A 24,054-nucleotide genomic window follows, 5' to 3' on the forward strand; every position below is an offset into this window, starting at 1 on the left:
CAAGTAGTAAAGGCTCTGGTCCCAGCCAAGTGTGATGGTCTACCATGTCAGCAGCAGCACATGCTGTTGTGGTAAATTAGGAGAACCTCAATGGACCACCAACTCTTCACACACAAGTGCTTACAGGAGTGGAAGAGCAGATCAGGTTATGGGATCCCAAGAACACACACACACACACACTTGATTTGGTGCATTTGAACTGGAAGGGAGCAAAGAAAATTAAAATGAGTGGGGTCCTAATATAATCCAGGAAGCTCTGCCCCTATGGAATACTGTGTTTTCCACAATTAAATAGAAAACTGAAAGTTGGGTTAGGAGAAGTACAGTTAGAGTAGACCTAATAAAACCAACATGAAGAGGAAGAAAGACAGACACTGCCATTTGAAGAGTCTTTTGAAAATCCAGCCCATTTTAAAATTTAATTGCTGGTTTTACCTATATTTAACCAAAATAAAATTGTATTTAATTAATTATGCCTTTTTAAATGATTCAATACACACTCGCATGTATTCAGAAGTTTGGAATCAGGGAGGGATGTGTTTTTGATATAAATTGATATTTTTATCAAGGCATTACTAGTGTGTGTAATGGCTGTTACTACTTGAAATGACAGATTTTATATTCACATGTGATCACAAACCTGCCTTTCATTTAGCATCCTAATGGTCAGGTCCCTAAGCTTCTCTTTACTATAAACTTGAAACTTCTTGTTCTGTTCAGTACACCAAAGCGTCTTTCCTTGGGTTACAAGGTACTGGCATTGCTAAACTTCACTGCTGGGTTTGAAAAGAAAAGTAAAAATGTGTCACATTTAAATGTTTCTCCTGCAGACCACTGGGTGTGCTCTTCTCTCACCTTTAAACCAAAAATAACTTGTTACAGAAAATAAGGTGGTAATGCTATACATAAAGGTTTAGTAAGTGAAAGATTTGAAAATGGAGGGAAATAAAGTCGAGTTTAAAGTGCCTGATATCAGTAAAAGAAATCATTGGTCCCCAAGCAGCAGTATGAGAGAAGATGAAAGAGTTTGATTTAATTAAACAGATGTGCTGGGGAAATGAAGCACTCCTGATGTGGGATTTTAATTTTCTAAAATTAGACTTCTGCAGTCCAGTCTTGATGAGAGAAAAGGGATGAGAACAAGACGAGTAAGAGTGCCCTCTAGAGGTGAGGACTGTCAGACGGCCTGCAGTAACCATGTCTTGAGATTTGGAGTGAAACAGAAGGTGACAGAACACAAAGAGTGAGACGGTTTGCATCAGCAGAAACGAACAGCATGTGGTTTGGAAAAAAAAAAAAATTAAAAAGACCAATATCAAAGGCTGAACATGGGGGTCACAGGAAGAGCAAAAGTCCTAGAAGGTGGTGGCTTGGAACAATGCCAATATCTGCCAGAAATATCCAGAGGGTACGAGGTGCACTCAGTCTGCTCCACAGACACAGTCAGGACATTCACTTGTTGTTCAACTAAACGTTACAAAGAGTAAAAGACGCAACCTCAACAACCTTGTTCTTGGTTTCATATTGCTGGTGACAGGCCATGGCTATATTGAAGTGGGCCTGTCTCTCTAAGGAGATGGAGTGATAACCCCAAAACATCTAATGCACAATTAAGGAGAAAGGAAGGAGGGGAATGGCAGGGCCAGTTAAAGAAATGAGAAGAGGCACAAATGCTGGGTCTTTACAAAAGTATTTATCCCCACTGGTGGTTTTCACATTTTATTATTACACATCATTAAGTCACAAGAGATTTAATTTGGCTATTTTGACAATGCTCTTTACTATTAAAGTGAAAACATCTGTAAAGTAGTTTAAATTAATTCAAATTATATTATAATTGACTCTGATCACAGTAGAGGCAGTGTTGGTGCAGTTGTTAAGGCTTTGGACCTCAAAACTTACTATTCGCACTGTGTGACCCTGAGCAAGTCACTTCAGATGGAAAAAGTAGCCAGCAGTATCTCAAATGTTGTAAAGGCACCTTGGATAAAGACATCTGCTGAATAAATGAATGTAAATGTAAGTACTCCTTTCAAGTCAATATTTGATATAAGCTTGTCAGCCATGATAGCCTCGAGTTTGTGTCTCTCTCAATCTGCGTTGGCTTTGCACATCTGGCCACTGCCATTTTCCTCCATTCACCTTTGCAAAACTGCTCAAGCATTGTCAAGTTGCATGGAGATTGTGAGCGACTGCCTCACCACAACATTAACATTGTTGTTTTAAGGCATTGATGCGAGGGCTGTAGATTTATGCTGGTGTTACCGCCTTGTTGGAAAACAAATCTCACATGGTGCAGATTTCTTGTTGATTGCATTAGGATTTCCTCCAGGATGGTTACAGATTCTGCTGCATTCATTTTAACCTCACAATCTCTTAATGGCCTGCTGTAGGAAAGCATTCCGATGACATGATGCTGCCACCGCCATACTTCACGGTGGGTATGGTAGACTGTGCAGTGTAACATGGCATTTACTTGGATGGCCAAATAGCTTAATTTTGGTCTCATCAGACCACAGAGCCGCCTTCCAGATGACTCCAGTGTCTCCCACAAACCTTCTGCCAAACTCTACCTGACATGTCCTGTGTGTTTCTTCTCTTTGCCACTCTCCCATAAAGCAGTGACTGGTGAAGCACCCGGGCTTTTCGGTTTAGCCTCTCCAGCCCAAGCCAATGGAGCTTGAAACTTCTAGTTCCTCACAGGTCTCTCAGTGGCCTCCCTAATTAGTCTACTTTGTGCAGTCGCTCAGTTTTTGTGGAGGACCTGCTCGCTGCAGATTTACAGCACTGCTATACTCTCTCCATTTCTTTGTGGTTGATTTAACTGGTCTCCAAATGATATTCAGGAACTTGGACATTTTCTTGTCCACCTCCTCTTAAGTTTTCAGTCACCTGTTCAGTGTTGCTTTCAGTGCGCTTCATCTTCATTGTGTTGGTTAGCCCACCATAAAGCCTGAACACAAGTTGGACCTTCCACATGCAGGTGCACTTACACTGCAAACAATGGCAACCCCAGACAGGTGAACTCCACTGCACTAATTCTGTGACTCCTAATAGCAGTTGGCTGTAAGGATGTAGGGGTGTCATATTAAGGGGACCGATACCTATGAGATTGATTATTTGGGGTTTAATGTTTTTTAATTTAAAACACTTTGCAGAGATCTGTTTTCACTTTGACATTAAAGTCTTTTTTTTTTTTTATTAACAGTGCAAAGCAAATTAAATGCACTGTGATTACACGTTAACAATAAAATGTCCACGCACTGGACTTGGACATCAGCTCTTTACAACAAGGAGTCATGCTTTTGAATCAAAGACCCACCTTTTCTCTGACATAATGGCCAAGAGTCCCATCTTCAAACCCCTTTGAAAGGTTTCTGGGTGGTGGGACACACACACACACACACACACTGCCTGGCCAAAAACAAGTCACCACCTGGATTTAACTAAGCAAATAGGTACGAGCCTCCTATTGGATAATTACTGCATGGGCGATTATCTTTCAGCTGGCAACACGTTATTTAACCCCAACTGGTGCAAGGAGTTGCTTCTCATTTCTTAAACAACCAGAGAAAACATCTAAGGAGACTGCAGAAACTACTAAAATTGGGTTAAGAACTGTCCAATGCATTATTAAAAACTGGAAGGATAGTGGGGACCCGTCGTCTTCGAGGATGAAATACGGCTGGAAAAAAATCCTGAATGATCGTGATCAGCGATCACTTAAACGTTTGGTGAAATCAAAGCGAAGAACAACAGTAGAACTCAGATTTATGTTTAATAGTGAAAGTAAGAGCATTTCCACACGCACAATGCGAAGGGAGCTCAAGGGATTGGGACTGAACAGCTGTGTAGCCGTAAGAAAACCACTAATCATTGAGGCAAACCGGAAAAAAAGGCTTCAATTTGCTAGGGAGCATAAAGATTGGACTCTGGAGCAATGGAAGGTCATGTGGTCTGATGAGGCCAGAGTGATGGGCGCATCAGGGTAAGAAGAGAGGCAGATGAAGTGATGCACCCATCATGCCTACTGCCTACTGTACAAGCCTGTGGGGGCAGTGCTATGATCTGGGGTTGCTGCAGTTGGTCAGGTCTAGGTTCAGCAACAGTGCAGTATGTGCTCCAAGAATGAGGTCAGCCGACTACCTGAATATACTGAATGACCAGGTTATTCCATCAATGGATTTTTTCTTCCCTGATGGCACGGGCATATTCCAAGATGACAATGCCAGGATTCATCGGGCTCAAATTGTGAAAGAGTGGTTCAGGGAGCATGAGACATTTTCACACATGGATTGGCCACCACCGAGTCCAGACCTTAACCCCATTGAGAATCTTTGGGATGTGCTGGAGAAGGCTTTGCGCAGCAGTCAGACTCTACCATCATCAATGCAAGATCTTGGTGAAACATTAATGCAACACTGGATGGAACAAAATAATCATACAATCGTTAACGCACTGTGTCATGTTGACATCAGTGACATTTCACACCTGCCTTTGACGTTACATAACTACAGATGAGCGAGTGCGACTTTGATGGCAACTTTAAGTGGAACTTAGGAAATGAGAGAAGTATTTGCTTAATCCCAAAGCTAAAAAACCAGAAGTGGCTTATCTCGGTGTACTGTCAGCATCTACAAAATAGGAGTTCCGTGAGGTAGCACGCAGAGTGGGCTCCACGTCACCAGTCCGGGTAATTCTTTGGAATTAGTGGTCGCCTCCACACTATACAGTATGACACTGGAATCAGCATGTATTATGTATGCTGCAGGTTTAACAAGTGAACTGGTATGCTACAGAACATTTACAACAAAAACACAAATATAGCAAATAAAAACTCCAGTGTGTTGGTCACATGTAGCAGGGAACCGAACATCAATGTGAAATGTGGATGACTATACCATGGACTGCACACACGTTTGTCATGAGGAGTGCATGTCATTTGAATAATAATCAGTAGTAATTAAAGCAATCAACAGAAATGACACATTTCAAAAAGAACCAAAGTCAATCTATCCTTGTTTGGAATGTTAGTGAACATATCTAAAAAGCGGACATGGTCACTGGCTTCTTTCACTAAAAGGTCAACCCTTACCGTGATGTGGTCAAACAAGCTGAAGACTGTAGAGCCAGTGGCACATGTGGAGCGGATCCTGTCTGGAAATCTCTGTAAAGTTCCTGGCATCCAAGTACAGCTACCATCAGGGCTAACGCTGACCACAAGGCCCTCCTGGTTCTTCAGATAGACTGCCCCTTTGATTCCGTATCTGAGGAGGCAGAGACAAAGTGATCACAGACTGTCATTTTCTTATACAAGACATATGTAAGTTGTCATGGTGGCTATTACCTTGGAACAAAGGCTAGCACACCATTCTCCCGGATCGAGTAGATGACTGCATCTGCAACACAGCGCTCGTCCACTAGAGGGTCTTTGTCTTTGAAATATAAGCACTGGAAAAGCTCCACAGACTGTTTTTGTGCCCTCTGAGCTGCCTGTAATAAAATGAGGCCTTAAATTACACCAATATGAAGTCTCTCCACTAACCCTGCCAGCATCTACAGCTTTAAGGCACTCACCTTATTCCGGTCATTGAGGTGCTCAGCCAGCTTGTGGAGCTCTCTACCACCCAGCAGCCGGTCTTTATCCATGGTCAGTGAAGCTATCAGGAGGCGATGAACCAGAATGTCTGCATATCTTCGAATAGGAGAAGTAAAATGGGTGTACATATCCAAAGCAAGGCCTGGGCAGAAAGAGAAACAAAGTATGGGGTGGTCATGGAGAAGACTTCTTCAGAGAAATTTACAGCGTAGTTTAGTGTTCCAGAGTACTGTGTACATATTGTTTAATATTCAGATGTTTGAAATGGGAAGAGTTTTTTTTTTTTTTTTAGAATGAATGTTTTATTTGGTTTGAAAGAGAAGAATGGGATAGGAAAACATTTTCTTATATACACTTATATATTCGATTATTTTTCTCAATAAATAAATGGCCAAGTATAATATTTTTGTCTCATTTGTTTAACTGGTTTCTCTTTATCTACTTTTAGGACTTGAGTGAAACAAGGTCAGGGATTCTCCCATTGGACAGCTTAAGAACTTTGGCAGCAGTTGTAGCTATAGAATTACTGTGCTGTTGATGAAAAGAGACAGTAGAGAAATCCAAAATGTAGAATGATGGAAGGGCAAGGAATAGAGATGGACAAAATAAAGGCGACAGCATCAAGAGCCATTGAGGCCCAGAGAACTGCAATCGTGGGACATTCCCAGAACGTGTGGAGAAAAGTGCCCAGTGCTTTAAGAGAACAGTGCTGATAGACTGGGTCAGGAGCTAAACCTAACAAGAATTGCTTTATGTCTATGAATTTATTTTAGATGTATTGATAATAAGACCTACTAAAATATATATATTTTTTTAACATCAAAAAGTACGCCCAAACATAATCGAGATGACAGTGATCTATCATAACAGTGATGCGCCGATTTATGGCCAACTGAATTGATAGAAAAGGTCAAATATCTTGGATCAACAGTAACTGCAGATGGAGAGCTAGATTTAGAAATAAACCATAGAATGCAATCAATCACTCTGGAAAATGTCTATCATGAGTGATATGTCACTGAAGAATCAGTGCAAGAGGGAAGGGTAAAGAGTATAAAATAGTCTTTAGACCAGCGTTGTATTGATCAGAAACTGGGTAGCTAAAAAAAAGTGTATGAAAAGTAACTGGATACTGAGGTGGATGTGTGTAGTAACAAACCTTGAAAAGATCAGTAATAAGAGAATCAGGAGTACATTTACATTTGGGGGAATTTTAAAAAAAATACAGGAAAGAAGGTTGAAGTGGTGCAGGCAGAACAGAAGTAAATAATGTGAGAAGAATAATCATGGATATGGACTTGTCGGGACAGAGAAGAGGAGGATGACCAAAGAGAGAGTGAATGGACTGTGTGAAGGGGGATCTAAAGGTGAACGGAGTATCAGGCAAGGAGGTGTAAAGCATATAAGAATGTTAAGGCAGGTAAAATATAACGACACCACATGGGAAAAGCTTTAGTAAAAGATACGAGTCGAAACAATCTCTCACAAGGTAAATTGTGAAAGAGTGAAAAAATCAGTAATTGAGGTCACACAGAGTGTTTCTCTATTAAAACTGGTGATTTTGAAAATTCACTAATGCTTTTCAAATGGGTTCTTTGAAATAAAAAAAAAATACTTCAGCACTCTATTTGTGATAGTTTGGAATAAAATCATCTGACCAAATCTCAAAGTAAATGTAAAAATTGTGCTCTTTTGCAACAATGAACTTTGTTTTGTTAAATGACACAGAAGAGGTTACAGGAAAAAAAAAAAAAAAAAAAGGATGACCGTTCTTTCTCTTACCATAGTGATAACACTGGACTTGTGGACACACTCCTGACGAAACATACATAGCGCTGGACATGGCTCGCGTAGCCATGAATCGCAGTATCTTGTTCACCACTGGGTCGCTGGGGTACACTGCCTGGTCTAGGGATTTTGCCAATGCCTTATTGTTGCTGCAAAGATTGGCAGAATATTCATAAAAAAAAAAAAAATAAAAAAACAACATATGGTATGGTATGGTATGTTGAGCAGTACGCCAAGAATGGCCAGTTATTTCATTATAAGGTTAAAACAAGCAGAATGCAATCCTAAATGCAAAAAGCAGTTCACTCACTGATGTTGCACAATGAGGTCAAACACACATACAAGACACTGAAGGGAAACAAACGTCACGTTACCTGACATCAATATGGAAACCTTTGGCCTGGGCACACTCTATCAGCTCTGTGAAGAATTCTTTCCGAGGAGGTGGGTGTTGTCGTAGTAACGACATATGAGGGAAGGTCTCCCAGATCTTCTTAGCCACCCAGTGATTGGCAAGGATCATGCACTCAGCAACAGTCTCATGCACTTCAAGAGGCTGTTTTGGCACCAAGTCAGTAATATTCTTTTGTTGGTCTAGCTGAACATTCAGTTCTATGCCTTCCAGCTCGAGTGCACCCCCCTGGTCTCGTAAGGCTCTAAAATGTCTAGCAACATCCATCAAGCTACGGAGTGACCAGATGAGCACTTCAAGCTTCTTCTCTCTTTCATCTTTAGGCAGGCTGTTCAGCTCTGGGATCTCTTCTACCACTGTCCAGTCTCCATCCAACAAAGCTTGCGCTGCTTCATAGAAAAGCTTATATGAGGAGCGGATAATGGTACGACCATACCACACATGTAGCACCTTGTATGAACTCTGCTCAAGCTCCCACAGCACGCTCACCGCATACCTGTTAGAGGGCAGAGAAAGCAAATGGTAAAACATGGGTAATGCCATCATATCAATGTGGGAAAAACAAACACAGAAAAATTAGCATTTGGCAAAATTGACAGGATTTGTATGTTTGTTTTGTTGAAAAGCACAATAATTCTGTTTGCCCAATCTAGATTAGAAATTCTGATTTTGGTTGCCACTTAAAATACAATTTTGAGACAAGGAATTAACAATAATGTATATGTGCAGTAGCAATGGGAGAGAACATCTGGTGATGAACAGCAACAGTTGGACACTATGGAGACTTGATCCGAGCTTGACCTCTGGCACCAATTTACACTTTTAATACCCCACAGTATTATAATTGATAAGCACCGAGTCAATTAAAAGGCATCAAGCATGACACAGGCTAGTGTCCTTTTTCTCCTGTTACCAGTTCTGTGAAAACTTACCTATCAACGCCTCCCAGTAGAGAGCAGAGGTCAGCACTTAAGACAGCTGGCAGCATGTCAAATCTTCGGTCAGCCAGGTAGTATGTTGTAGCCCTATGATAGAAGGGTGACTAATAAATGTGTCCATGATGAAGGCAGTATCCTTATTAGCAGAGCTTTAAAGAACTTCTCATACCTTGCTTGGGCCTCTAGGTCGGTGAGAGAGTTCATCTTGACAAAATGTGTAACATCTGCAATATGAACACCAAGCTCAAGGTTCCCATTGTTTAGTAGGCGAACAGACAATGTGTCATCTACATCTTCACAGCCCTTGGGGTCGATGCTATACACTAAGTGAGTATTTCTTAGATCCATTCTCCTCAATTCCTCACATGGGTCAACTGTCCAGGGAGTTTCAGGATTGCAAGCAGGCATCTCTCGCATCTAAATTCAAGCAAAATCCTGGTTAGGTTAACTTCAACACTGAACATCTAGGGTTTGCTAGCCTACACTCAAAATGGAGCTGCTGATGGCACGAGTGCTCTTGAACCATTATAGGTTAATGTCACTGAACGCACCTGGGCTTCAGAAAAAGGCAGCACCTGAATGTTGTTCTCAGCTAGAATGGCAGCCAGCTCTGTCTCCAGATCTCCCGCTCTGCCCAATACTCGGACAAAGTGGCCATTGGGATATAAAGAGGCGGCCTCCCACGAATCAATCCGTACAATTACACGCTGGTCCTGATGATAGAGGAGCACAGTGCTGATTAGCCTTGCATATCTTTTGTGCTGTACTTCAAGTGTAACAATATAGCTCCCAAGGTTACGATAGAAGGTTCACCTGCAAGGTCTCTGCCTGCTGAGTGCTGATGCGAATTTTGGGGATCCTATAATCCCAGGGGGTAACCAGCACCTTCTTGGAGTTGCTTACTTGGGACTGTATTTCTTCTTTAGGAGGAAATGTTGCTACATAATCCTGCCAGTTTCTCTGAATGACTCCTACTATTCGCCCTGAAAAGAGAAAAGTCTAAGCCAACAGTCCAACAAACTCCACAGGTCTATGAATGGCCAAAAGAACTCAAAGGAAACCAATATTCTGCACATTTTTTGAATGGCCAATGATGGGACTGAACTTGTTGCAGCAACACATGAAACCGACTTTAATTCCCAGGAGAATTGGGAACCCTGCGCGACTAGGCAGCTTCTGTTATTCTCTCTGGGGATGCTGGGTGAAAGATGATGAGGCACTTGATTTTAAAAGGAAGCAGAGGAAAATCGTGATTGCCTTTTGTGCAGTTTATTACAATGCTTTCAACCACTACTCAAACCAGTTCATTTGGATTACAGTTACAATTTCTACATTTGTGTTCTGTGTCTGGTTTGTTCATGTGGTTTCACTTGGTTTGGAAGTCATCATCCATGGAGCACAATCCATCTGTTGCAAATCATCATTGGCCATTCAGTATCATGGTAGAACAATCTTTACATCTTCAGAAGGCTGCTCACTGGGGTCGTTTCATCCATCATCATCCATTACACCTGTGAGTGGTAATTATTTAGGACATATTGTCTCATGAGCTTTACGCATCTTTGTTTAGCTGATTAGTTATCGCCATTGGGGTTTTAGTTGGGTTTCTGCATTTTCAGAATTTAATGTAACAAATGGTGTTCTTGTCTTTGTGTGTGAGTTGTGTGTGTCAAGGCTGGGTGTGCCCCAGATAATATAAATAAATTGCTGCTTTTAAATGGTGAGAGTCTGAGCACCTTTTGGTTGATACAAATTACTACTCCATAGCTCAGTCAAACAAAAGTGCACATATGACTCTTAAGTAGGGGTAGACTTAATCATTAGGCAAAGATGGGCAATTTTTTTTTTTTTTTTTTGTAAATCATCTAAAATCTAATTTAAAATCTTAAACATTCCATACTTGCTGTTATAGCTGTTATTTTCAGTGATCTTTCATCAATGTGTATAACACATTCAGTCCAGGCCAGAATAGACTATGCCATGTTGCTGCAACACTACCACACAATTGTGAGAGAAGCCTGAAAAAGTAAATGTGCAAAATAATGATGAAAATAAGCTTGTAGTGCATCAGAGTCAATTTCAGGACCAGTAGGTGCTACAGAACACAAGTTAATGAACAGAAAATGAAATGAAGCTACCGTAGTGGAGCAGAAAAACTAAAAAGGAAGAAAACAAAACATTTGTTGCAGAGCTTCCAAAAGGCAACTCCCAGTTTCTTGAAATAAACTGATGCTTCATACTTTTTAGTTTTTTTGCAAGCCTATTAAAGCTACAACAAATGCAACAGCCAAGAAGAATACAAAGCAACCAGATGATAATTTTCCATCACAGCTAGAGTTTCAAATGGCCACCATGTCTTACCCTTCTACAGCTAATGATTACAGCATCACCTTTAAGAATCGGGGTGGGCAAACTATAGCCCGCAGGCAGAGTCTAGCCCCTGGTACAGGTGTAAATGGTTTTAGACTGCTTGCAAAAGTATTTAATATTCTGGCCCTCATGAAGTGCTCTTGACAAAATGATGCTTAACACTAGAATCCCTGAAGCCTATGAAAAAACTTGTAATGCCAGGCTACCTTAAATTCCCTTGCACCTCCTCATCTCTGTCTTTTGTTTTGCAAATGTGTCGATCAGCACCGGCAGCAGGCAGCCTGCTATCCCAACCCCCACTGACGCAACTTTAGTTGTACACAAAGTTCTCCCAGCTTCATGCGTTTGATTGACATGGGTGTTACATGGGCATCTCCTTGGCCTGGTCCAGCCACTCAGATCTTCAACATGAGCCGGATCACCCACTGAGAACTGCACAACATGGTTGTAGTGCCATAACTGATGCTCCCTCACGATGCAGGTAATGTGCCTTATTCGGGACTCCATGAGCAACCGCTCGTTCAACACAAATAAGCAAGCAGTGCCCAAGAATTCACCGAAGAGACACAATACCGACAAGAGTCAAGTCTCCGTCTCAGGTCACTGGATAGCGTTCATGTTTCGCAACCGTATAGCAAACAGGGAGCACCAGGGGCCTCATGCATAAACGGTGCGTACGCACAGAAATGTTGCGTAAGAACTTTTCCACGTTCAAACCGCGATGTATAAAACCTACACTTGGCGTAAAGCCACGCACTTTTCCACGGTACCTCATACCTTCTCGTTACGCAAGTTCTCCACTCGGTTTTGCAGGCTGGCTGCACCCAGCGTCAAAGCAATGCTACTGTTCCTGTGTGGTTACACCTTATTTTCCTGATGCGGCTTTATAAATACACTGAAACTAACTGCATATTGTTTATTAGTGTAATGCATCGGATTGCAATTAACCTGTAACAATATAATGGTCCAGGGAATAGCCGTAGTATTCCAAATACCATAACTACTTTAGCGTTGTTACTCTCACTGCACCTTCTTCTTTCAGCTGCTTCCATTAAGGGTTGCCACAGCGGATCATCTTTTTTCCATATTACTCTCACTATCACTGTATCTGAGTGGGGAATCACAGCAGCAGCTGATCGAAAAGAGAAATATCGGTATACAACATCAAGCCCACCCTGCCTCAGCCACGGCAAAACATTTCAAAGCCTTTCCTGTACAGACCTCGTGGTTCAGAAACAGCCAATCAGTCCATCAAGTGCTCCTTGTAGAACTGTTTGTACTTATAAGTACAATCACCCCACTGTAAACTTGCACTACAGTTATAATATTGCACAACCTGCACCACATTATAAAGCGCGTATTTACATGATGATGATATCATTTTTAAGATGAAATGCAGGAAAATATGTTGATTATATTATATAGATAAAACTAACTTCATTTAAATAATCTGTATTGTTAATAATTAAACATGCGAGGACATGGTTCTGCAGCACTAGCTAGTTCACGGATTGATCCTACCTTGTGCCGTATTCTTTCTGGGGCTGACGCAACACTGGAAGGATAGGCGGATAGAATAATTAAACTTGTACTACAAAGATATTTCAATGTTCCTTAAAAGTTTATAAGAATTGTCGTTGTAAGCTTACAGATGGCTTAACGTCTATTACAGAGCTGATTGTGTGGCGATCGGGTATGTGGAGAAAGAAAAGGACGGACAGGAATTGGAGATTAGTACGTTTGAAAGAGACAGTACTGCTACAAGAATTTCATCGAAGGTCGCACACAATCATGCACTGTATTCCCCTGTTTAATAACATGCTTTAACTCCTATCATCATGAAAAAGATACCACGTATACATCTCAGTATTTTAATTATTCAGAGAGCTGTAATATCACGAATGTAATGGATTCTGTGTCCTGTTGGAGAAAGAGAAAGCGGAAGCACGTAGTGACTCACACACACAGAGCAAAAGATCAAATGCAAAACAAAGCATTTGACGTGCTACTTTAATTACGTTGTGAATTGAGAAACTGGTTAATTAAACAATTTTAAGATGAAATTTATGATGTTCTACTTTAATGACAAAATAAACTACGTGATTAAAGTGGAAATGTCGAGATTGAAGTTGACATTTTGTGCTTTTTTCCAACTGTGTGCCTTTTTTTCTCTGTACCCTAATAAGCTTTCATATGACACTCAGACGATGGGCTACAACTCGCCTTTTCACGGCGACTTTGATATGTGACAACTTTTTTTTATTTTGGGCACTGTGCGACTATGTCAGGTGATCAGCTTCCTTTTGTTGTTTATACCACTGTTTAAACCAACAAATGGTACACTTTTCCTTGCCTCCACTTGGTATTCGCTGAAATTCTTCCATTTTCCCTCTATCTTTTCACAGAAGGCTGAGCTTAAGGGCGATTTATATTGATTTGCATATTCATAGAGGCATAATTCTGGGAGGAGTTGGGGAGTAGACAGAAGGCGCATGCACGAAGGTTACTTTTCACGCCGACCGGGATTTCTGGAGCGGAAGAACATGGAAGTTGGAGTACGCACTTTTCTGTGCGTAAGCACATTTTTGCTTTTGTGCTTACGTCATGTTATAGTGCGAATTCTATGCACGGCGTTATGCATTAGGCCCCAGGACTTTAAAGACTTGGCCCTTCGTCCTTTTGCAGAGATACAGGGAGCGTCTCACACCCCTTTCCAGTGTCAATATGACCCAGCCCCCAATGCTTTCCCAATCCATCTAGTGACTTCACTGGAAGAGTCACCAGAGATATGAATGTCGCTGTCGAGGTAAGTAAACCTCTTGACAAGGTCGACACTCTCTCCACAGACAGACACACTGCATATGGCTGTGCTCAAGAGGTCATTACAGGCCTGGATCTTGGTTTTTATCCAGGACACTCGCAAGCCCAGACACTCCGACTCCTCACTCAGTCTCTTGCTCCTACCCTGTTTAATGATGGAATATGGAGTTAGGTCTTAAAAATGTGAACAAGTAACAGAGCAGTAATAAATCTAATTAAGGAAAAATACATTGTTAACATGCAGAGAAGTAGATGTGAAACAAAGAACTGCATCGGAAAAAATTGCATTAGATTAAGTCATTTGTAGTGTAAAGAACGTACTGAAAAAACATGAAGTTGGACATACAACTTTGCTCAACAAGATGGTCATGGTCATGTTAAAAGATAGTACTTTATAACTTAGCTTTCCGAATATACTCTTTCTAAACCTGTCTTTGATGGGTATGCAAGCTAGTCTTATGTGTATACTGTATAGTCTTATATGCACCAATATGGGGGTTGGGGTGGAGGAATAACAATAATTTCGTTATTTGTGTTTAATTTCTGCCAATTCTGACACTAGTATTTATTATTTACTATTTATGTATACATTTTCCTTTTGCCCAATTTGCAACCAAGCCCCTATATAAACATTTGCTCTCTAATATTTTTTATTCTTTTCCCAATTATAGTAGTTTTAGAATCAAATTAAACTCAATAGACTATTTTGATGTTGTTCTAGTTCTTTAAATGGAAACATGGTGTTCTATAACCATTTAAATTAGAGTAATATTGGAGTTTTCAAGCTCAATTGAATGTATGAACTTTCCAAATTACCAGTTCAACTGACAAAGGAGCAGCAGACTGTGGTATACACAACGTTGGTATTTTCCTTTTCAGTTTTGAGGTAGGAAAGCATACCTGTCCCTATGGAAGGTGCTCTTTTAGAGTGTTTTTGTCCATGGAATTCATGGTAAACATTTAACACACAGCCAACATTCTATCCAACATACCACGTGTTGTTAAGTGAGCAGTCTTTGTGAAGTACGTGTTATCATATTGAAAACAATCTTGACATCAAACAAAATACTATTAAGTTTTTTTTTTTCCTCCATTACTGGACAAAACTGGGATGATGCCTTAGATATCAGGCATCTATGATTAGACTTATGTCAGTTAAGAAAGCAATTTTATAAATAAAAATCAGGTAAAATGCATGTAAAAATACATCCAATAAAATATAAAAAGTATAAAAAAATATGAATAATTAAATCTAAGAAAATAAATCTAAAGTATTCAAATAAGGAAACGGAGTACAATAAAGATCAAAAAGACCAAAAATCTTTACTTTAAAAGTATCCCCTGCTTCGTCCTTATTTTTAATTATGTAGGCTCCACGACGGTGGGGTACCTGTAGGTACTGGCTGGCTCTGGGGATCCTCTCCATTTTCGGTCTCATTTTCACTTAGAGCCGTTACTCGACCCCTCCACTCCGCACGTGGCAAAAGCTCCACCGCTACCACATCTCCATGGATTCCACGATTCCGTGGCTTCCACCCAAACACCAGGATGTCACTATTGAGCTCTGAAAACATATAAAAACAAAAGACTATTAGTTCAACATTGTTGTAGATAAAATTGATGGTAGACCCTAGATAGTATGTATGTGATTTTTTCACAGTCAGCACCTGCTAACCTGTGACCAGTTTTTAGCTCCAACTAAATGAAATGTGTCATCTTACAGAAATCTAGAATGCCTGAGGGCATTCACAGATAAGCCTCAGGCATTGTAAATCCTGATACATCATACAGTGAGAAACACAAAATAAAAATCTGCCTTCAAAGACACACTTTTACTCATACATTACTAGACTTCAAAGGAAAAAGCCTTCTTCAGAGATAGAGAAGAATCCACAAGCTTGAATATGGCTTCAAAAATGATAGGGGTGAGAAGCATGCAAATTTACCTGATGAACTGAGGCAGATAAAATGTTATTTTTACAGTGCATAAAGTAATATACAATCAACTGTGAATGAAACGAAAAATGTTTTATTTGTAAATTTGTGTACAATGCAGCCAAAATAATGTCTTCACTCTCTATAAATCTCCATCACTCACAGTGTTTCAAAGTGGCATTTATGCTTGTAGCCTATTCCAGTCTGCTGAAGAGGAATTTTGTACTTATTCCACCATTGTTGTAGGGACAGGCTCCAAGAGTGAGTGATTGATAGATTGATTGATAGATTGATAGATTGATAGATAGAGCAATGCTCATCCAGAGAATGTAGCAAAATAAAGAACTCAGGAGTTTTTAACTTCGCAAAAAGAGGAGAGACCAATCTTTCTGTTGTCTCATGTTTTATATGATAAAACAGAATCGGAAAAAGAAAAAAAAATAAATAAAAAGGAAAAAGGTGAAAGTCTGTGCCTGAACTCACTGTAACTGTATCTGTCCTGGCTCCATCAGGCAACATATTACTGGCTGTCACAAAAATGGGTGCGCTGTGCTGCAAAGTTGGCACTCAGTCAGTAAAGTAAACAAGGGCAGCGATTTTAAGTCGTTTACATGGACATGATCCGATGATGAAACTAGCGACTGCAGTCGGCGAATTTGACAGACCTCACAACTTCAAGTCACTTAATGTGACATCGGCTATAGACAAATGACAGTAAAATATGCTTCTAAAACAACTAAACTAACTCAGCATTCAACCCCCTGCCCCCACCTGAAACCGAGAACAATACAAATAAATGACCCAATCTAAAGTAATTCTTTGTATAAGATAGAATAGCCTGTACAATACAATGGGTAATCATAAGCCCAGCATATATTTATGAACGCTTGCCAAGCTCTGAAAAAGCTTTGAACATATCCTTATGAAGACAAATAGATTTTTTTCCAATTTAAAATAATGTAGAACAGTACTCTCTCACCAAGATGTAGAAGGTGGATAGTGATTCTTCCAGATCAGCAAATAGTATGGTATGGGACATTACAATAGACTGTTTAGAGAATACCTTTAAGCCATTGGGTATTACACCAAATACGGATGTCAAGGCATTAGATGTGAAGCCAAGACTGTTCAAGAGATAAAAAAAAAAGCTGTGTAAGTGTAGGGCATTCCGATAAAAACATGCAATATAATGATGCACATAACTCACAAATCTGGTCTTGCCCCGAGTACTTATAACGCTATTTTAAACAAGATATGCGATTAATAACTTTTGTTTCAGTTGAATTATGGCAGCTTGGTACAAATTAAACTAGAATACATTTTCTGAAAGGCTGAATTCCTTTACCGAGATTTTAATATGCAAGACTTTACAGTTTAATAAGACAAACATAAAACGGTGAAGGGCTTGCTTTTCTTTCCAAGAACATAAAGTCTTGTCTTGGGCATATTTTAATTCCTGGTCAAGTAATTAAATTCTTCTTAGTGTTCTACTAGAATTAGTACTGAAATAAAACTACAATAGATTTATACTGTCTTCTGGCTGTGTTATTCACTTTTTAACATGTTCTTCAGGAGGTCACAGATGCATGACATCAGCTTGCTTACTTACATCAGAGGCAGGCAGACACTCATTGCTAGAAAGATATCTTTAAAAACACTTGGATTTTTGTTATGATAAGAAAACCTAGAGATGTTCTGTGCTTTCTAATGAGGAAATGCAGGGAGTTCCAAGGTTTCTGTATACGCAAGTGGCATCTGAAATCTACTGCATTTTTAGTGCATTAAGAAACTACTATTAACATTTTTTTTGTTACACCTGGCTAACACTGGCAGCGTCACTGGGCATCAGTTAACAATGGATACTACGGTTTTAATACCAATTAGTATTTAGTAAAACAAATATTCCACATTTTAAATTACAAATGTTTACACAAAACAATCATCTATAGAGGTTTCCAGTGAGGATCGGCCTGATCAGGCAACTTCAGTGAGACTGATTGGGCATAACAGACAGACTATCTGAAAGCTAAGAATAATAATTATACATTCTTGCAACAACAACAGATTTAGTGAAAGCAATGGAAAAGATTAGCTTAAAAACAACCAAGCAAAGTAGGCACTAAAAACCAAAAAGTACAAATACAGAAATAATGTAACACATTTCACATAACACAACATACAATAAATAAAAGTAACTCAAAGCAAGACTAGCCTCTCTTTCTTTAACAACTGGATAGCAGCTGACCATATTAAGAAAGGCTGTAAGTTCACTTTCATTGGGTTGATCAAACTACAAAGAAAAACTTAACAAAGATGGGTTGGTAAGTGACTAGCAATCAAAACCTCTCATCTTACGATGCAAGAGTTATGCAGATAGATAGGATGTGCCTATTCAATGTGTTCAAATGGAGACATATTCAAAAGTGTGCCTTGACTTGATGTGACAAAATTTTATAACATGGCAATGTCTACTGACAGCTAAGGAAAGAAAGAGCAATACAGAGTTTATTTGGTACCATTGGGCTGCAGTTTTTTTTAATACATCATTACATTTGTGAACGGCACCTTTGAAAGGCTTGTGTGTTCTCACTATTCCATCCAGTTGACTTATTACAGTATCTTTCACATATTACAAAATAAATAAAAATTTAGTTTTGCAAAGTACCCAAAATACGAGGCGAGGACACAATTTCTGTTACTTCATTTCTTTATATTGCAGCTTCTTACAAATATATACTGTAATACAGTAGAAGACTTCTTGTAAAATATTTGACACAGTCTCTCTTTGCTACAACTAAAAACCCTTTTCAGTTGGTCTTGTCTGGTTTATATTTTCTTTTATAGAAAACACAAATTAAGTTTCACAAGCGAATGAACAAACAGAACTGCAGTGTACAAGAAAAAACAACTGCAGACACTCATGATTAGTTAGTCTTAACAAAAATAATTCAATCACTTGGCTGTTGTTCTGTTATGAAGATGCTCTGAACAGCTCAAAAATGCTTCTGCTGTACAATATAGATGATGGCTACAGACATTACATTTACTCACCAGTATTCTTGTCTGTTGAGCCCTGAACCCGAACATAGGCCTCTAGCTGCGCTCTGTGCTTGTTGACATTGAGTATTCCCTGGATTTTAGAACAAAAGATCAGAAATGCATCCACCCTGTACATTATTAATTTAACACCAACTGCAATATCTAGAACTAAACTAGTCCTTCTTTACATTAACAAAGCCTGACAATTATTCATTTGAAACGCCTGTCTTATTTCCTATGGTTCTTTTTCCTCACCTGAATATATTTTCCAGACTTTATTCCAGTCTCCAGAACACTGAGAGGCAGGTGCTCTGGGTACTCTTTTTCTCGACTTTCACTTCCTTTCTCTCGCAGTGACTGGGTAATGGAATCATAGAGGTCATGTGCAGTGTTCAGGTGGAGCCAGAAGCTATCCAGATAGTCCTACAAGTAAAATGCTTTCTGAGAAAAAAGTGTATACAAGACAGAAAAACATCTGCCCTGGAACAACCAAGACAGCCAGGAACAAAGATGGCATGAGTAGACAGAGAAGAGGAGACAGAATTTTTTTTTTTTTTTAATCCTCACAATTCTGGGTTCTTTAGGCAGCAGCACTGCTAAGTGTATATAACAAAGTAACACAACATTTTTAAACCCACTTAATTCAATCAGGATTGGAGCCTCTTTCAATCACATCAAGCGATAGGTGGTAATCAGTTCCAGAAAGGGCACCACATCATCACAGGATCCTCATTCCAAACTTACACTGAGCCAATTTAGAACTGCCAACATCCTCAACACAAAAGTCTGAAGGCATGACAGAAAAATCAAAGCAACTGGATGAAACCGTACATGTACATAGTTGAGAGTGTGAAAACTCAATAGACAATGACTATGTAAAATATCTGAAACCAAGATAGCCGGATCAATAAAAAACAGCCTTTACCACCGTGCCACCATGTTAGAGGAGAAAACAAAAGTGTCAAGCAAAAATAAATCATTGAAGACAGCGAGAAAGGGGGTTGATGCTCCATAGCCTAAACAGTGAAAAATGTGCTTAGATCCTCAGGTATAACACAATACCTGAGATGGACCTTATTATTTATTCCAGCATTCTGGCACTGAATTATGGATAATCATTACTGAACTTGAATTATTCATGCCTTGGGAACAGAAAGCTTATTGTTACACCAGTAACACTATTTTTAAATTTGAGAGAGACAGCATGATATTGAAGGCTTTGATGCACTCCCATTTAGACTAATCACACTCCAACTGAAGCACAGTAACACATGTAATACAAGAAGATAAAAAGAAAAAAAGAAACGGTATGAATGGTTCGGCTGTAAAGTACACACTGCTTTTAAATTTACACTTTAAAGACTCATAAGTTAGCTAGTAATTTCTTGTATAAGTAGTCTTCCCCCTTAGCAGATCTAAAGCCCACCTTAACAGAAGTCAGAAAAACTCCTTGTGTTTTGCTCCCATACTCTTTAATGGTTTCTTCATCTTCTGAAATCATAACCAAAGGCACTGTACCATTTAGGTGATGAAAGTACCAAACAGTAGCATAGTAGATACACCTACAGAGAAGCAACAGAAGAGGGTGTGAGGAGTCACATGACTAGCTGCTAGTGCTAGTTGTTCTCTCTTGCTCACCTGGTCTGCCATTTCTCAAAAGACTCTCCTTTCTCTCGGGGAAAGTAAGATTCTCTTTGAAACTCATTTGAGAAAAGAACACAGTCATGGTGGGCATCCTTCAGCAGACTCTGTAGTCGCCTGTACTGCCTATAAAAAGCAACAGTATATTAATTAATTTCTATAATCATACTACAAAAAATAAATACTTTTAACAAACCTTAGCTAGGGTGTATTTTTTAAAAGTCTGAAGTTGCACAATACAGTAGAAACCATGAAAGTCACCTTAAAATGCTGAACCATAAATTTGAACCATTCTGCAAACCACACAGTGCTAAGATACCAAACCAATACAATTTTCTTTAAGACTACCTGAATTTTACATAGCTCAACCTTTTGCATGTCACACTGTTCTGGAACAGATCAGTACAGGTAGCTGCACAACAGATTGTGGGTTCTCTGTAAAATGCTTACATAATGGCTTAGGTGCAACTGCTGCTGCTAATGCATAGTAGCAATTACAAACACTACACAGTAAAGTTAGGGACACTTCTACATTTCTAATTGGATAGTCCAGTTTTACATGAAGTTAAACTTAAAAATGGCAAAAATGCTCAGGGGAAAACTGGTATTTGTAAAATTAAAAAAAAATTCCTCAATATTAATAAAAATCATCTGGCTGTAGCATTTGTGTATGAAACAGTACAGAATAGCTCTGTGCATGTCTCGGCTCACATCCTTCCACCCACTTATGTTTTTTTTTTTTTTCCCCCCCAGAGAATTTTGTTTATTTATTGATATGTTTGTTTAAAATAGACAAAAGTGATTAGCATAGTAAAAATATAAAAGTTAACTATTACACGAAACAAAGTTACTTTTGGAAGATGAAAATGAGCTTAAGGTGCAGGCCAACGTTAAGCACACACAGCGTTCATTCAAAATATAGATAAAAGATATACACAGTACATGTATTAGGATATAAACATATAGTATCAAGGTTTTGTCTATAGAAACAGAACAGACTTAGGTTACCTTTGTCGATCACATTTTTGAACTCATTGTCATTGCATATTCAATTAAAAAAATGTCTGATTTATAAATGCAGTACACACACACACATATACATCCACCCCTGCTCACAATGGTTAGCCATTAACCATTTTGTCATAGATGGTCCTAAAGATTACACTAAAGATTCAACTCCCCTTAAATTTAGTGAATATAAATGGCTTTATGTTTAACTGCCTGTTGAAATTAAAGAATAAAAACTGTTTAAATGTTTAGGCAATCTGAATTTGAAAACCATTCTGGAATTAAAAAAGGAAAGTTAGCACCCAAGTCCCTCCTCCTCCCCTCAATCACAACATGCTTTACAGAGAAAACAAGATTTCAGTAACTTCCTTGTAAAACTGCAGGTGAATTCAAATTTGCACATCTTAAACAAATCAACCATTACGTACACTGCTCATAAAAATTAAGGGAACATAAATCACGATGAAAGAAATATTGAAGTGGAATATCTTTACTGTGTGATGCTGTCTAATTCGTTGAGAACAAAATGATGTAACAGTCAATGGAAACCAAAATCATTAAGCTACTGAGGGCTGGATTCAACATCACACTGAAAGTCAAAAAAATAAATCACAGGCTGATCCAATTTGTGTGTATTTCATCACAGTAATATCATAATGCCACTCAGTAGCATGTACAATATCTTGGCATCCTCCTGATGACATGATAGACGGTGTCCTGGGGGATCTCCTCCCAGACCTGGAGCACGACATCAGAGCTCCTGGACAGTCTGTGGTGCTACTTCACAGAGTCAAACTGACTGATACATAACCTCTCAGAGGTTCACAGTTGGATTCAGGTCTGGAGAATGTGCGGGCCAGTAAATGGTATCGATGCCTTCGTCATCCAGGAACTGCCTACACACTCTGACCACAAGAGGTTGGGCATTGTCCTGCACAAGGAGGAACCCTGGGCCCACTGCACCACTGGCTCCTAGGATTTCATCCCAACATGCAACACCAGTCAGGGTACCATAGCCTAGAACGTGGAGAGGTCTGTGTGACCCTCCAAGGTATGCCTCCCCAGACCATCACTGACCCACTGCCAAATCAGTCATGCAGGATGATTTTAAAGGCTACATAACATTCACCACATTGTCTCCAGGCTCTTTCATGTCGGTCACCGTTGCTCAGTGTGAACCTTCTCTCATTTGTGAGGAGAACAGGGCTCCAATTGTGATATCCTCTACTGAATGCCAATCAAGCTGCACGTCGATGGGTTGTGAGCACAGGTACCACTAGAGTCAAGCCCTCATGCCACCTTCATGGAGCCCATTTCTGACATTTTGATCACATTCACACCAGTAGACAGCTGGAGGTCATTTTGTAGGGCTCTGGCAGTCCTCCAAATGGTCTTCCACACACAAAGGAGCAGATACTGGTCCTGTTGCTGGGTTGATGCCCTTCTACGGACCATCCAGCTCTCCTCATGTAATGGCCCATCTCCTGGTATTTTCTCCATGCTCTTGAGACTGTGCTGCGACACACAGTAGACCTTCTTGCAACATATGGATGTGCCATCCTGGAGGAGCTGGACTACCTGTGAAACCTGAAACAGCTGCACATACTGCCTCATGTTACCAGTAGTTAAAGGAACACTACCAAAACTCAAAGTCAAGTAGAATCAGTCACTAAAGGTAAAGAGAGAGCAAGTGTCTGTGGCCACCTGCAAAACCATTCTATTTTTGAGGGTTGTCTTGCTGTTGTATTTCCAGTGCACCTGTTACTTTAATTTGCACCAAAGCAGATGAAATTGATTCACAGTCGCTTATGCTTCCTAACTGTACAGATTGATATCCCTGAATCTTAATTGACTTGGCATTAGACTGTGATGAATAAGTGTTCTTATATGATAAAGTAAAACAATCAATGACAGACCCAAGTAAAACGAGTTTAGGGACCCTTTCTCAGTGGTCTTCCTTTTTTGGATGCTCCAAATACATGCATTTTTAAAACATTACATACATTAAGAATTTCATATAATGGCAGTCAGACCTTTTATTACATTGGCATAGAAGCAGCATTAAAGATATTGTCAAGCAGCAAGTGGACAAAGTAGAGAGAAAGCATACTTTAATGAGACTGAGATACCATTGTATGGAGAATTGAAACACAAGATTCAGGAAGCATGGTGAGCACAATAAGCAGCAATGTTTACCATATACAACATGTTGGTAAGCCCTTGCTATTTTGACCATTATTAGCATTGATCATGGCGTTTGCAGCTGGGTTGCTTTTTCTGCTTGTAGGCACACTTGTAGGCTGGAGGTGCACACAGTAGTATGCTGTTCAAAGAGGAAATTAAGTTTTTAAAATATAGCGTTTAGAACCAAAGGGATTGTGCCATCACAATTTTGTTCACCTAGGTCACTGGCAACATGATTGCTAGTTTTCAAGCTGTTTTATTATTTTAGTTGTCTTTTATACAGTAATCTGAATCGACACTTTCATATTCTAGTAACTTAA

General features: G+C 39.5%; 1 protein-coding gene across 1 annotated transcript in view; it reads right to left on the reverse strand.

Moving 5' to 3' along the window:
- The window catches only part of dis3l (DIS3 like exosome 3'-5' exoribonuclease), an 86,633-nt gene that overhangs the window by 540 nt on the left and 62,039 nt on the right, over window positions 1-24,054 (reverse strand). Inside the window, exons 3-16 of the mRNA XM_039773525.1 lie at window positions 20,540-20,668; window positions 20,328-20,463; window positions 19,157-19,324; window positions 18,914-18,992; window positions 15,318-15,491; window positions 9,551-9,720; window positions 9,289-9,450; window positions 8,907-9,154; window positions 8,732-8,824; window positions 7,762-8,295; window positions 7,382-7,536; window positions 5,578-5,741; window positions 5,348-5,493; window positions 5,096-5,267 (exon numbers count right to left, since the gene is read on the reverse strand). Of these exons, the coding sequence (XP_039629459.1) occupies window positions 5,096-5,267; window positions 5,348-5,493; window positions 5,578-5,741; window positions 7,382-7,536; window positions 7,762-8,295; window positions 8,732-8,824; window positions 8,907-9,154; window positions 9,289-9,450; window positions 9,551-9,720; window positions 15,318-15,491; window positions 18,914-18,992; window positions 19,157-19,324; window positions 20,328-20,463; window positions 20,540-20,668 (2,530 nt within the window). The remainder of the gene's footprint in view (window positions 1-5,095; window positions 5,268-5,347; window positions 5,494-5,577; window positions 5,742-7,381; window positions 7,537-7,761; window positions 8,296-8,731; window positions 8,825-8,906; window positions 9,155-9,288; window positions 9,451-9,550; window positions 9,721-15,317; window positions 15,492-18,913; window positions 18,993-19,156; window positions 19,325-20,327; window positions 20,464-20,539; window positions 20,669-24,054) is intronic.

This window comes from Polypterus senegalus, chromosome 12 (assembly GCF_016835505.1).
Source record: "Polypterus senegalus isolate Bchr_013 chromosome 12, ASM1683550v1, whole genome shotgun sequence".
Taxonomy (NCBI): Eukaryota; Metazoa; Chordata; class Cladistia; order Polypteriformes; family Polypteridae; genus Polypterus; species Polypterus senegalus.